This window comes from Staurois parvus, unplaced genomic scaffold (genome assembly GCF_062004578.1).
Source record: "Staurois parvus isolate SC_StPar_1 unplaced genomic scaffold, SC_StPar_1.0 ptg002113l, whole genome shotgun sequence".
Lineage (NCBI taxonomy): Eukaryota > Metazoa > Chordata > Amphibia > Anura > Ranidae > Staurois > Staurois parvus.
In genome coordinates, this window is record NW_028319909.1 from 2,060,915 (window position 1) to 2,075,762 (window position 14,848).

General features: G+C 41.8%; 1 protein-coding gene across 5 annotated transcripts in view; it reads left to right on the forward strand.

Annotated features, from left to right (window-relative positions):
- The window catches only part of LOC149432716 (sialic acid-binding Ig-like lectin 12), a 47,795-nt gene that overhangs the window by 12,208 nt on the left and 20,739 nt on the right, over nt 1-14,848 (forward strand). For all 5 annotated transcript variants that reach the window (XM_089665066.1, XM_089665067.1, XM_089665062.1 and 2 more), the window contains exons 3-4: nt 2,279-2,647; nt 4,907-5,164. In XM_089665066.1, the coding sequence (XP_089521192.1) occupies nt 2,279-2,647; nt 4,907-5,164 (627 nt within the window). The remainder of the gene's footprint in view (nt 1-2,278; nt 2,648-4,906; nt 5,165-14,848) is intronic.

A 14,848-nucleotide genomic window follows, 5' to 3' on the forward strand; every position in this document is an offset into this window, starting at 1 on the left:
ATCCTGTTTTGAAATTGTATTCATATATCTATATATAAATGTATAATATATGTATGAGATGACTGATGTCTGATCAGCTGCACAGTCAGGACAAACATCTGCCCCTCTACAGCACGAGGATCTGGAGATGCCGACCATTCCCCACGACCAACTCTGAGAGCCCCGTAACAGAGCACTTTGATTGGTTATGCTTATGTTCGTTTTGTGCTATGACACTTGGATTAGTTTTATTCTCATCTAAGAGCCAATGGAAGTTTAGTTCAGTTGAAAACAGTATTGATCTCTGTCACTTGAACTTATAGCTTGTGTGACCAGATTTGAAAAAGTTGAAACCTAATGGCATTGCCATCAATGCAAATTTCCAGATACTACAGAAATACTAAATAATTATTATTATTATACCGTATTTATATAGCGACAAAAGAGGATGCAGCGCTATGAAATTCTCAACAATATTATAAATCAAAATTAAAATTAAAAAATTAAAAAGAAAACACAGTGACAATGTGCACACAAAAAAGGCCACTATGCAGTGGCTATGAAGTGAAGGAAGTGTTGATAAAAATCAATAAGTCCAAACAGGAGTGCTCATGAGATCTCAGACGATCTTCAGACGTCTAATATGTGGAACCATAAAAAGGTGATGGATAATGTAAAGATTGCGCACTCACCAGATACGCAATCTTAATGCGCATTTGTATAGAGACCACTGAGCATCTGGTGTCATCCAACTGGTCTGGTCAGATCTGGTCATGTTACTCTCACTGCCTGGTGCCGTCACGCTAGAGTTTAGGTAGACGTGGCTGCTCTGTAAACCTGATTGGTTCTCAAAAGAACTCAAACAAACAGAGAGAGCCACATAGTGTAATATTCTTAAGGTATTTATTCAGTAAACAGGCATACATAGTAGCAGAGGTAACAAGAGATCCAATGTACTGACCAAGTGTATAATCAAGATGGCTGCCGGGGGGCCCCTCGTGGTGCAGGTGGCGTAGCGTCCCACCTGCTGTAGCTCCCTCTGACGCGTTTCGAGCGACTGCTCGTAGTCATAGGGGTGCAGCTTACAGTGGCGGACACTGATGTGACATTTAAAGCCACGTCTACCTAAACCAGCAATGGGCAAACTACGGCCCGCGGGCCGTATACGGCCTGGTGGACCTTTTAATCCGGCCCGCGGAGCGTGATTAAAAAAAAAAAACAGCCAGGGCAGGCAAACATTGGCTGTCAGGATGTGTGTAGGCGGGGCAGCGTGACGAACGTGAGGGGAGCTAGGCTCCTCTCACAGTCCGCCCTGAAGACCGGAACGGCGCGGGAACACGGCGAGAGGAACGCGCGGAGCAAAGGTAAGTAAATTGACACAGGGGGGGCTTGGCTTACTACTTGGGGGGGAATAGTACTATGGGGGATGAAATACTATATGAGGGATGAATTACAATATGGGGGATGAATTACTATATGGGGGATGAATTACTATGCTTACTATGGGGGAATATTACTATACTTACTATGGATGGCATGGTAGTGGCTGGGCCGGCCAGCAGCTAGTGGGGGGCATAAAAGTTTTGTAAAATAACTTTTTATGCTTTTCTACCTTAAATTAATCTAAACATTTAATGTTACAAATTTTAATTTAATTTATATTAATTCACACATACACATCAATCATCTACTCTTGGTCCGGCCCCCGGGTCCAATATATGAACCCATTGCGGCCCTCAAGTCAAAAAGTTTGTCCACCCTTGACCTAAACTCTTTACATTATCCATCACCTTTTTACAGTTCCACATATTAGACGTCTGAAGATCGTCTGAGATCTCATGAGCACTTCTGTTTGGATTTATTGATTTTATCAACACTTCCTTCACTTCATAGCCACTGCATAGTGGCCTTTTTTGTGTGCACATTGTCACTGTGTTTTCTTTTTAATATTTTAAATTTTAATTTTGATTTATAATATTGTTGAGAATTTCATAGCGCTGCATCCTCTTTTGTCTGTGTTTTTGAAGGTTTTATATGGTGCCTTTTGGTGTACAGCTGCTATTTTACTTTTATATGAATTTAAGCGCTCACTTATTTTGTTTTTACAGTATTTATATAGCGCCAAAGGGTTTGCTTCACGCTGTACAATAGCAAGAGGGACAGAACATGAGACAAGACAGAAACAATACAATACACGAGGGGTTCGAGGGCCCTGCTCTTTCGGGCTTACAATCTAGGAGTTGAGTGTTTGTAGAGACCCTACGTTCATCTGTCACTCATGTGGTTCCTCTTTCTCTAGGCAGCCAAGGTCAGAACGCTCAGGATGGGTATTCTCTCCAGGTGGACTCCAGTGTCATGGTCATACAAGAGGGTCTATGTGTTTCCATTCCATGCCAATTTACTGCTAATAACAGGAGGAAGTTCATGAATAGCATCGGCTTCTGGAAGGTGGATTTGGAAACTACTGTGGCCTCCAATGATAAGTCCATAGCGGTAACAAAACAAAACTTTCACCTCGAAGGAGACCCAAATGTTGGGGACTGCACGCTGCGCATAGCTGATGCCACAAAACAAGATTCCGGGATGTACTTTTTCCGATTTGAAGAGAGCAAAGACAGTATCAACAAGTTTAATTATATGGCTAACAAAATAACTGTCCAGGTGACAGGTGAGCCCTTCTCTATCCTAGATGTTTGATCACTAATTGTATCTCAAAACTTGCCCATACAAAATACATTTGATTATGCTGCATGCTATGACCCCAGCCCTGTCTCAAAAATTATATCAAAGGCTGTGCCTGTAAAAGAAGGTCGTAATTCCTCACCTCACCAACCATATGGATGTCCATTGCAGATATATTGTCTGTTGAAGTCTGTTCAGAGTCTGGCACTTCTAGAAATTCTAGAATCTTCTGGTCCTTAAGGAACTCAGTGATTCCTCCCACTAACCTTTAGCATCACTAGTGGATACAGTACAGGATACAATAGTGACTTGGAGGTCAGCAAAAGGAAGTGCAGGAGACCAACACCACCAGTTTCAGGACGTACGTCAACAGGCAACATATCTTCAACAAAATGGTGTTTGATGGCATGGGCAGTGGTAGAGGTAAGTATTTACTCTTTTTGTTTTACAGGAAAAGCATTTGGGGCAATTTTAGCTTTGCTACAGAAATTTGTTGGTGGCCATTACAAACCTTCTGAAAACTACCAGTTACCGGTTTTTCTCTGTCTTCAATACTTTGTTACCAAATCTGATCTTCAAACCCAGAAAGTGCCGAAGAATTTTGAGATGACATCTCCAGAAAGAGTTCACCAATGGCTATCAGCTTATGTCTCTATGTACAGGGTAGGGAACAGGGGTGGACTGACAACTCATGGGGCCCCTGTGTCCTTGCCCAAACTCAAAAAAGCCTATGAAAAAGGTACCAGGGGCATCTCATGGGGCCCCCTACTGACCCCAGGCCCTCAGGCAGTGCCCAAGTTTCCAAATGGTCAGTCCGCCCCTGGTAGGGAATGTTAGAACCCCTGTGAGGTTTTTACTGCTATGCTGGGATCTGATAAAGAGATTTACCCTCACTTTCTGTCAGTGTGACAACAGTTTCATGAGACAGGAAATGAGGGAACGTGTGCCACAGACAGCAATACGAAGGTTAACCAAGTGTTGATAACCTGTCTCTGGCTGTCATCTTTCGATGAGACCCTTTTATTGTGAGAAATAAAACTTCAGACCTGGATTGATTCCTAAAGTAGATGGGTAGTATTTTGAATGAAAATTTTTAGGAAAAGAAGGTTCAAAGAAAATTTGTTCATTTTTTTTAATCCTTAGTGGGTCAAATCAACATTTGTTATCAAGCATCATGAAGGGAAAAATCGAAGGAGCAAGAAGGAAAAGGTTTCCTTGAAAGAACAAATTTCTAACAGTGTATATTTTTAAACTTTATTGGGTCAAATCAACATTTGTTTTCAATCATCATGACGGGAAAATTCGAAGGAGCAAGAAGAAAAATGTTTCCTTGAATGAACAAATTTCTAACAGTGTATATGGTTTTTCGTCTGGTAAAGTCCATTCATTCCAATGTCAAATGATAAAAGCAAACAAAAGCTTTCAACTGACAAAGGAATGTTCTGAGAATTTTTATAAAATTTTCTTAAACTGTTTGTAAAGGCTCAAGTTTTTTTTACCTTCATGCATTCTATGCATGAAGGTAATAAACCTTCTCTGCTGTCAATCACAGCCAGTGAGCCAATGAGAAGAGAGAGGAGGCAGGCTGAGCTGCTGCTTCATGAGTGAACGGACACATGGAGCAGCGGGTGCCCCCATAGCAAGCTGCTTGCTGTGGGGGCACCCAACAGGAGTTAGGGGCCAGGAACGCTGACGGGGGACCCGAGAAGAGGAGGATCCAGGCTGCATTGTGCAAAACCACTGCACACAGCAGGTAAGTATAGACATGTTTGTTATTTTTAGAAAAAAAATCTAAGCCTTTAGTAACTCTTTATGACTTTTCCTAAGAACCTTTGTTCAAAATTCTATCTATCTTTGGCCAGATTAAGGATGGAGCTCTCATTTATTTAGTCCATACTAGCGGATTCTCACAGGAACCCCAATGGGGCACCAAGGGGTAACAAAGAGCTGTCACACTACAGCAATAATTTGATTTATTCAGAATCTCCACCAAGCTTGGAGACCAGGGCTCCACCTTGCAAATTTAATAATAAAAAGATTACAGGGGTTTTAGATTTTTCCTACTCTCCTGAAAATAATATTTTTTTTATTTCCACATGCCTTAATTTTAAAGTTTTTTCTTATTTGCTTCTGCTGAAATCCTTGTTACCACTCTACCCATTATATACAAAAAAATCTTTATTCCATGAGATCCATTATTTGTTATTATATTGCCTGTACATTGTATATGCTTTTTCCAAGGCAGATCTCACTCAGAAACCTGAGATCATTGTCATTGGGGAGATGGTCGCCAAAGAGGAAGTGAGATTGACCTGTATCCTTCCTGGAATCTGCTCAGCGCCAATAGTAAAATGGTGGAGGGACAATTCGGATGAAGTTTTGGAAAGCACATCTATGTCATTAACTCCAAGTCTGTGGGACCATGGATTGTCAATTACCTGCGAGGTGTCCTTACCAAAGGTGGACTCTTCTACTAGACAGACCCTTATCTTGGATGTTCAGTGTAAGTAGACCACAGTGGTTTTCCTTCTGCATACGTACCAAAAATTGATGGATTTCAATTGATTGTAACAATTTTGAGTTTAACCATTTGCTGCCCGCCCTATGGCCGAATGGCAGCCGGCAAATGTCATCAGCGTTCTTGGTGGACGCCACATGGCGTCCTCCCGCACATGCGCAGATTGCACTCCTGCAGAGCCGCGCAGAGGCGCGATCTGTCACCGGCCGTGTACCTCGGACACGGCCGATGACAGATCTGAGTATCAGCCCCCGTTGCCGGTACCATGTGACCTGCTGTGACCAATCACAGCAGGTCACATGACAGTTGTATACAATGGATGGCTTCATTCATGCCATCCATTGTATACTAGTGTCTAGCTGTGAATGGTCCCAGAGATCACATGCACATGTCATGTGATTAGCTGTGGCCAAATCACAGCTAAGCACAAAAAAAAAAAAAAAGCCCTGAATGAATCGATGTCATTCAGGTAAATGCTTGCTTACAGCAAAGCAATTCTTTGCTATAAGCAAATTGTGTAAAAAAAAAAATACTGATCACTTCCCCAAAGTAGTACAATGTTACTACTTTAGTCATAGTGAAATATGAAAAAAAATCTTAAAAAAAAAGAAAAAAATGTAATAAAAAAAATATATATATATTTTTTTTATACTGTCACCAGTCAGTGTCCATGATCACCGCCATGCCAGTTATATGATGACGCTGTACTGCACTGGTGACAATGTGTAAAAAAAAAAAATAGTGAAACTAATTTTTTTAATTTTTTCATTTTCCGAAAAATTATGACAAAACAAATACAACTTCAAAAAACTCGCCATTCCTCTTATGAAAGGGGTCATTTGGGGGATATCTGTACTGTCCTGACATTTGGGGGATATCTGTACTGTCCTGACATTTGGGGGATATCTGTACTGTCCTGACATTTGGGGGATATCTGTACTGTCCTGACATTTGGGGGATATCTGTACTGTCCTGACATTTGGGGGATATCTGTACTGTCCTGACATTCGGGGGATATCTGTACTGTCCTGACATTCTTGGACCTCAAGAAATTAGATTGGTCGTCAGTACTTCAGGATTGATCAATATTCAGATCTATCCCATAGTTTGTGAACTCTATAACTTTCCTACAAACTAAAAAATACATCCTAATTTGGGTTATTTTCACCAAATACATGTAGTAGAATACATCTCAGCCTAAATTTATGAAGAACTATTATTTATTTGCAAACTTTTATAACAGAAACTAAGAAAAACGTGTTTTTTTCAGAATTTTTGGTCTTTTTTGTTACTTTAGTAAAAAAATAAAAACCCCAGCAGTGATTAAATACCACCAAAAGAAAGCTCTAATTGTGTGAAGAAAATAATAAAACTTTAGTTTGGGTACAATGTTGTATGACCGCGCAATTGTCATTCAAAGTGTGAGAGCGCTGAAACCTGACAACTGGCCTGGGCAGGAAGGTGTAAAATTGCCCGGTATTGAATTGGTTAAGAGTTGGGATTCAACTGATGAAGTACTTTTTCAACCACTTCTGTGCTGTGAAGTTAGGTGCATATGAGCATTCATTCCCATTTTAAAGCTGATTGTGTATGGGGATTATACAGTAGAGCTATTAAGAAGAATCTTGACAATTTGCATCAATGTAGAATCAAGGATGCACACGTCTAGGAAACTATCCTTGCAGTAAGGTAGAACTGGAGCTTAAGTTTGGATTGGAGCTCTGTGTTCTACTGGGTCAATTTATCTTTACTTCTTATCCAAAAGACACAATTGGAAATTAGAGGAAATCCCTCCAAAGTAAGGGAAATCCTCTCCTAGAATGTTGTCAAGGTCTGTCCCCATTAGAAGACCTCTATTCCTCCTCAAGTGACAACTCATAATTTTTCATTTTCTTTCACTTTTAGTTCCTGTGAAAATAGTCAACAGGACAGATAGAAAAGGTGAATTTCTCTAGCAGGGATACAGAGAACCATAAAAACCCAACAGAGTTTCTTACCCCTCTCTACTTCAAAATTAAAAGTGGAAGTCCGATCAAAACCTAACTAAGTTTAACCTCCTTAGAGGTTTTCCAGAGTGTAGCTCGGGGTAAAATTTCTATACCACAAGCGGTAACCCCAAGCTACACTCGGGCTTACCATGCGGCGCTGCTCTGGGGGTCCCTGCAGCACTTACCTTGTCCTTCGCTCCCGCGATGTGTCCCCTGCAGCGTCCCCGGCCATCTCCTCCGGCCGATGCCGGCATCCGTGTTCCGGTCCCTGTGACGTCGGGACGTACGGGCGCCGGGACCGGCAAGAAATTTAAAATTTTTTAAAAATGTCATTTTTGCTGTTGTTACTGTTTCAATGCATTTCACATATATTTTGTCCCTACTGCTTTGTCCGGCGCCCTGCCTGCATTTTGATTGTTCTTTCTGCCTGGAAACTTAGAAAAGTCCATGGCGTCCAAAAAGCGTCCCTTTACATCAAAACCGGTTTTAGAACAGCGATAGTAAATCAGAACCACTTGCAGAATTGAGTGATGATGATTCGTGGGGAAAATTCGTCATCAGACACTGAAAACGATTGTGCGACTTTGCTCAGTGATGTGAGAACTTGGCGCTCTATTTCAAATTTCAGTGTTTTTGGTTTGATTATATTATTGAATTAAATTTATTATTATATTATTATTTTTTATGATTATTTATTCAATTATAATTTATGATTTCGGGTTTCAAATTTTATCCTACCCGGGATGTTTACTAGACTCTTGTTCGGACAGATTTCAGTGAGTTATTCCTAAAAATTACAGGCCTACAATAAAAAACTACATATTTCCATGCAACAAACTGGTACTGCTTTCAGCACAAAAAAAATTGGAAAGAACCATACCGCCAGGGAGGTTAAACGTGCTCCCATTCCCATTCTAAGGCCTATACCAAGTACCCTGTAAGGGAAAGATGTCTATTCTTAGCTAATCTTAGGGCGCTCTGGTCCGGTCATGTAGTTTCGCCAACATCCGGATTCAAGGTAGAGAAGAGAACAGCAACAACGGGTGCAGAGCTACCGCAACGACGTCACCCATAGACTTACTACAGTTGTCCATTGTCCCTCCTCTTCCCTGAAGCCTGTGCACCAGACCAGAGTGCCCTTAGATTGGGTAAGTATATACATCTTCCTTTACAGGATAGTTAGTATAGGGCAGTGTTTCTCAACTCCAGTCCTCATGGACCCCCAACAGGTCATGTTTTCAGGATTTCCCTCAGATGAAACAGCTGTGGTAATTACTAAGGCAGTGAAACTGATCAAATCACCTGTGCAAAATAATGGAAATCCTGAAAACATGACCTGTTGGGGGTCCATGAGGACTGGAGTTGAGAAACACTGGTATAGGGCCAGTGGCATATTTCGGTTTTGTGCTGCCCTAGGCAAAACAAAAATCATTTGCCCCCCATGGACACCGACCAACACAACCCCCCCCTTTTTCCTCCCGCGGAGAGAGCCTAACCAACAACACCCCTGCTGCCCCCCACCCGGAAAAGCCTTCCAGTACCCCCCCTTCCCCAGCAATAGAGAGACACTCATCTTCACAGCTCCACACATCCCCAGGATTGAGAGCCAGGCTCTACATACACCATCAAGCAGCCCGCAGCTTCTCTTGGATCCCACCTGGTTCCCATGTTGGCTTGTCCCTTCTTTCATCCCTTCTTCTGGGGAGATGTGCTGCCCCCCTGCAAAATGCCGCCCTAGGCAAGTGCCTTGTTTGCCTTGTGGTAAATACGCCCCTGAATAGGGCATAGAATAGGGGTGGAAGCAGGTTAAAGCTAGGTTTTGACTGGACTTGCACTTTAAAATAAGACTTTGAATGTAGAAACACTTCAACATCTTCCCAACCCCGATCATGAATTAACATCCTCCCAGCAAGTTCCCCCTCACAGGGGACCCTGTCTGATCTATCTGTAACTACTGTGAGTGGCAATGACAAACAGATTATGGGGTTTGAAAAAGATGGTCTGTGCCAAAGAACAACATTTCCTGCTGCCTGTTACATTGTAGTAGCTTCCCTTTGCTTGCTGCAGCCTAAGCTGGGAAAAGAGAAGGAGAGCTTTGTGACAGGCAGTATAGTGTGAAAAAGGGAAACAAAATACAATAAATGTACTACAAATAATATAATAACATAAACAGCATAACCTAATATAATTAACATAGCAATAAATAATATACCAACATAATAATATAAATAATAATTTTACTTATTGAAATCATCCATGAACTACAGGTATTAAAATGGTTTTAAATCTTCCCATTTTTTTATTATCAAAATAACAAACATGTCATACTTACCAGCCCCAATCCTCCATTTTTCTGGGCCCCTGTTCCTGGCTCCTTCCCCTCCAAGTGCATACTCTGCTCTGGGGGCACTCCTGCATGCTTGCTATGTATGTCGATACAGAGCGTGGCTTGGCCCCTCCCCCGATCCCTTATTACTGACTGGGATTGACAGCTGCGGGACCCAATTGACTCCCTCTGCTGTGTCTGAGCCAATGAGGAGAGGGAGACCAGGGAGAGCCTCGACTGCCATGCACATCGCTGGATCGAGATGGGGCTTATGTAAGTATTAGGGTGGCTGAGAAGGGAGCTGCACATTGAAGGTTATTTACCTAGAATTCATGACGGTAAAAAAACTTTAGCCTTTAGAACCACTTTAAATTGAGAGCACAGAATTGGAAAATACCTAATATTTTGAAATCTAAAACATATTTTTTGATTGACTATATAGCGTTGACAGATGTATCAAAACCTACATATGTCTGCAGTTCCTGTACTTAGAATAAATGGGAAAAAATATTTTGATGAAAATATTTTAAATAATTTTAAGTGTATAAAAAGCATTACAGATATAACAAACTAAAGTTGCATTTTTTAGCAAGTTTGCCCATTTCCGTCATATATTATGCAAAAAAAAAATTTATAATTTAGTAATTTTTTAAAAAAATGTATGTAAATAATATAAACTTTGGTAAATTATATTAATAGCAAATCAATATATTCCAAAGCCTACATCATCGCGCCTTAAGAATGTAGTATTGAGAAAGAATTAATTCTTTGAAATAGGAGCTGCTATTATACAGCAATAACCCAGAGATATATAACAAATATGTGAAAATAAATTTATTTATTTCAGGTACTTATACAGCGCCGTCAATTTACGCCGCGCTTTACATATATATTGTACATTCACATCAGTCCCTAACCCTCAAGGGGTGTACAATCTAAGGTCCCTAACTCACATTCATACATACACATACTAGGGCCAATTTAGACAGGAGCCAATTCACCTACCTGCATGTCTTTGAAGTGTGGGAGGAAACCCATGCAGGCACAGAGAGAACATGCAAACTCCAGGCAGGTGGTGCCATGGCTGGGATTTGAACCAATGACCCTAGTGCTGCTAGGTGGAAGTGCTAACCATTTAGCCACTGCGCTGCCCATGTGAAAATAAATATAACCACAATATTAGCGCTATTATTGCTGTTATATTTAGTAATTTTTTTTTGTTTAAATAATGAATTAATAATTAATTATACACAAAGTCTCACTGTTTGAACAAACAAAAACTGCTTTTTTTAAAAAAAAAATGTTATTTAACAAAAAAAAAAACCTATACTAAATAAACAAAATAAAAACATTGAGGCTATTTTTAAACACAAACCACCAAATGATGGTGCTTCATGTGGAACTCCTGTTGGTATGCAAAGCAGTTACGAAAATTATTGTTGCGTAAATCAGCTCATACCACCGAAACCTTAAAATTTGGTCTTCTCAGAAATTTTTTGATGACCCCGGGACTTATTTATTTATTTCAGGTACTTATATAGCGCCATCAATTTCTGCAGCACTTTACATATATATTGTACATTCACATCAGTCCCTAACCCTCAAGGGGTGTACAATCTAAGGTCCCTAACTCACATTCATACATACACATACTAGGGACAATTTAGACAGGAGCCAATTCACCTACCAGCATGTCTTTGGAGTGTGGTTGGAAACCCACACAGGCACAGGTCTCTAACCCTCAAGGAGCGTACAATCTAAGGTCCCTAACCCTCAAGGGGCGTACAATCTAAGGTCCTTAACCCTCAAGGGGCGTACAATCTAAGGTCCCTAACCCTCAAGGAGCGTACAATCTAAGGTCCCTAACCCTCAAGGAGCGTACAATCTAAGGTCCCTAACCCTCAAGGAGCGTACAATCTAAGGTCCCTAACCCTCAAGGGGCGTACAATCTAAGGTCCCTAACCCTCAAGGGGCGTACAATCTAAGGTCCCTAACCCTCAAGGGGCGTACAATCTAAGGTCCCTAACCCTCAAGGAGCTTACAATCTAAGGTCCCTAACCCTCAAGGAGCGTACAATCTAAGGACCCTAACCCTCAAGGAGCGTACAATCTAAGGACCCTAACCCTCAAGGAGCGTACAATCTAAGGACCCTAACCCTCAAGGAGAAAAAAATCTAAGGTCCCTAACCCTCAAGGAGAAAAAAATCTAAGGTCCCTAACCCTCAAGGGGCATACAATCTAAGGACCCTAACCCTCAAGGAGCTTACAATCTAAGGTCCCTAACCCTCAAGGGGAGTACAATCTAAGGTCCCTAACCCTCAAGGAGCGTACAATCTAAGGTTCCTATCTCACATTCATACATACACATACTAGGGACAATTTAGACAGGAGCCAGTTCACCTACCACCATGTCTTTAGAGTGTGGGAGGAAACCGGAGTACCCGGAGGAAACCCACACAGGCACAGGGAGAAAATGCAAACTCCAGGCAGGTGGTGCCATGGTTGGGATTTGAACAAACAACCCCTAGCACTGCCAGGCAGAAGTGCTAACCATTCCGCCACTGTGACTTGAATGGGTTAGCCGGTTTCTGTAGATAAAACCTGTTTTCTGTAAATATAATATGTGACAGCTTTTGTTTGATTTCTCCGCATTCTGTTCAGCATAAGATCCATTTACCAGCATGTTCAGAACTCTATACCAGATTCTAATCTTAGTATACGCTCATCTGCTTGCTGTTGCCAAACAGCCGTGTCTTAGGCAGCGAGCCATAGCTCAGCACATCTGTTATTGTCAATTACGAAGCGTGTTCTACGTAGCTCTATTATTGCCTTGTGCTGTATGTGTGTGCTTTGCCGTTGTAGATTATACTGCACACAATTCAAAACATAAAAAATTAAAAACGTGCATGCTAGAACTGTCCATAGAAAATCGCAGCTTCTATGTGTTTGCTGCTACAGATTTGAGAATAAAAGCTAAATTCTGATTGGTTGCTAATGATAAATAATGATAAGGACAGAAAGATACAAACTTTAAAATTACAGAAACTGGATCAGCTTGTGTTAACAGATAGAAAACAGAAAAGAGCAAACAGGTGGAGCAAACATCTAGTGCATTATCCAAGGTGTATTAAAAAGTAAAAATGATGAAAACATTATTATTATACAGGATTTATATATTATTATTATTATACAGAATTTATATATTATTATTATTATACAGAATTTATATATTATTATTATACAGGATTTATATATTATTATTATTATACAGAATTTATATATTATTATTATTATACAGGATTTATATAGCGCCAACAGTTTGCGCAGCGCTGTACAATATAACGGGAGACAATACAATTACAATACATGTCAGTACAGAAGGAATAGGAGGGCCTGGCTCGTGGAGCTTACAATCTAAAGGAAGGTGGAGGTGATACAAAAGGTGATAGCTGGGGGGGATGATCTGGTGGAGGTGATTCAAGTACAGTTCTTAGGTGGAGGTGGGGTAGGCTTCCCTGAATAAGCAAGTTTTCAAAGACAGAGTGCGGGCTGACCGGACATACTGTGGTAAGGAGTTCCAGAGGATGGAAGAGGCTCTGGAGAAGTCCTGGAGGCGAGCGTGGGAGGAGGTGATGAGGGAGCTAGAGAGGAAGATGTCTTGGGAGGAGTGGAGTAGGCGATTTGGGCGATTTTAATAATAATTGGAGGTGGGGTAGGCTTCCCTGAAGAAGTGAGTTTTCAAAGATCGCCTAAAGGCAGACAGGGTGGGGGCTGACCGGAGATACTGTGGTAAGGAGTTCCAGAGAATGGGAGAGGCTCTGGAGAAGTCCTGGAGGAGAGCGTGGGAGTAGGTGATGAGGGAGCTAGAGAGGAAGATATCTTGGGAGGGGCGTAGTGGACGATTTGAGCGATATCTGCAGATGAGGTTGGTGATGTAGCTAGGGGCAGTGTTGTGGATGGCTTTGTAAGCTGTGGTTAGTATTTTGAATTTTATACATTGGGTTAGTGGAAGCCAGTGAAGAGATTGGCAGAGAGGGTCAGCAGTCGCTGATCGGTTGGTAAGGTGGATGAGTCTGGCAGCAGTCGCTGATCAGTTGGTAAGGTGTATGAGTCTGGCAGCAGTCGCTGATCGGTTGGTAAGGTGTATGAGTCTGGCAGCAGTCGCTGATCGGTTGGTAAGGTGTATGAGTCTGGCAGCAGTCCCTGATTGGTTGGCAAGGTGTATGAGTCTAGCAGCAGTCCCTGATCGGTTGGCAAGGTGTATGAGTCTAGCAGCAGTCGCTGATCGGTTGGTAAGGTGTATGAGTCTGACAGCAGTCGCTGATCGGTTGGTAAGGTGTATGAGTCTGACAGCAGTCGCTGATCGGTTGGTAAGGTGTATGAGTCTGACAGCAGTCGCTGATCGGTTGGTAAGGTGTATGAGTCTGGCAGCAGTCCCTGATCGGTTGGTAAGGTGTATGTGTCTGGCAGCAGTCGCTGATCGGTTGGTAAGGTGTATGTGTCTGGCAGCAGTCGCTGATCGGTTGGTAAGGCGTATGAGTCTGGCAGCAGTCGCTGATCAGTTGGTAAAGTGTATGAGTCTGGCAGCAGTCGCTGATCGGTTGGTAAGGCGTATGAGTCTAGCAGCAGCATTCATAACAGACTGAAGGGGGGATAGCCTGTGTAACGGTAAACCAGTGAGGAGGGAGTTGCAGTAATCCAAGCGGGATAAAACCAAGGCGTGGATAAGTTTTTTTATGGTGTCATTGGTCAAAAACATACTCACAAACATAGCATGTATGTAAAGCTTATGACCAGCCTGGATGTAAGTCATGCTATAAATAGCTAAGGCCGATGCCAAGCTCTGAGGAAAGGGACTCATCTCCGAATCGCGTCAGTAACCGACCACATTGACAGTCGGACACCCTGCCCATTGCTGTGGTCATCTCCATTGTCTTACAAAGCTTTACATACATGCTATGTTTGTGAGTATGTTTTCGTCCATTTTACTTTTTAATAAACCTTGGAAAATGCACTAGGTGTCACCCGTTTGCTCTTTTCTAGTTGTTGATTTCCCCATCTGAGGAGGGCTGCATCTCTGAAACACTATCCATAGGCCACCTTTTGTACTGGTTCCCCTGGCCGTCCTTTGGCATTTGACTCCTGGAGTGCTGGCGAGTATACACTGTTGCCCATTTTAGATACAAAACAGAACGTAACCAAGTCTATACATGCCTACTGATATCAAGTGTTTATCTTCTGCAAGGAGTACACCCCCTGTTTTGGATTTAAGGGGCTATACTGATAGTATTGCAAAACTGGGCTTAACTTTTTATCAACTTACATGGGTCATTCAAATTTCACATGTTGGTAGAGT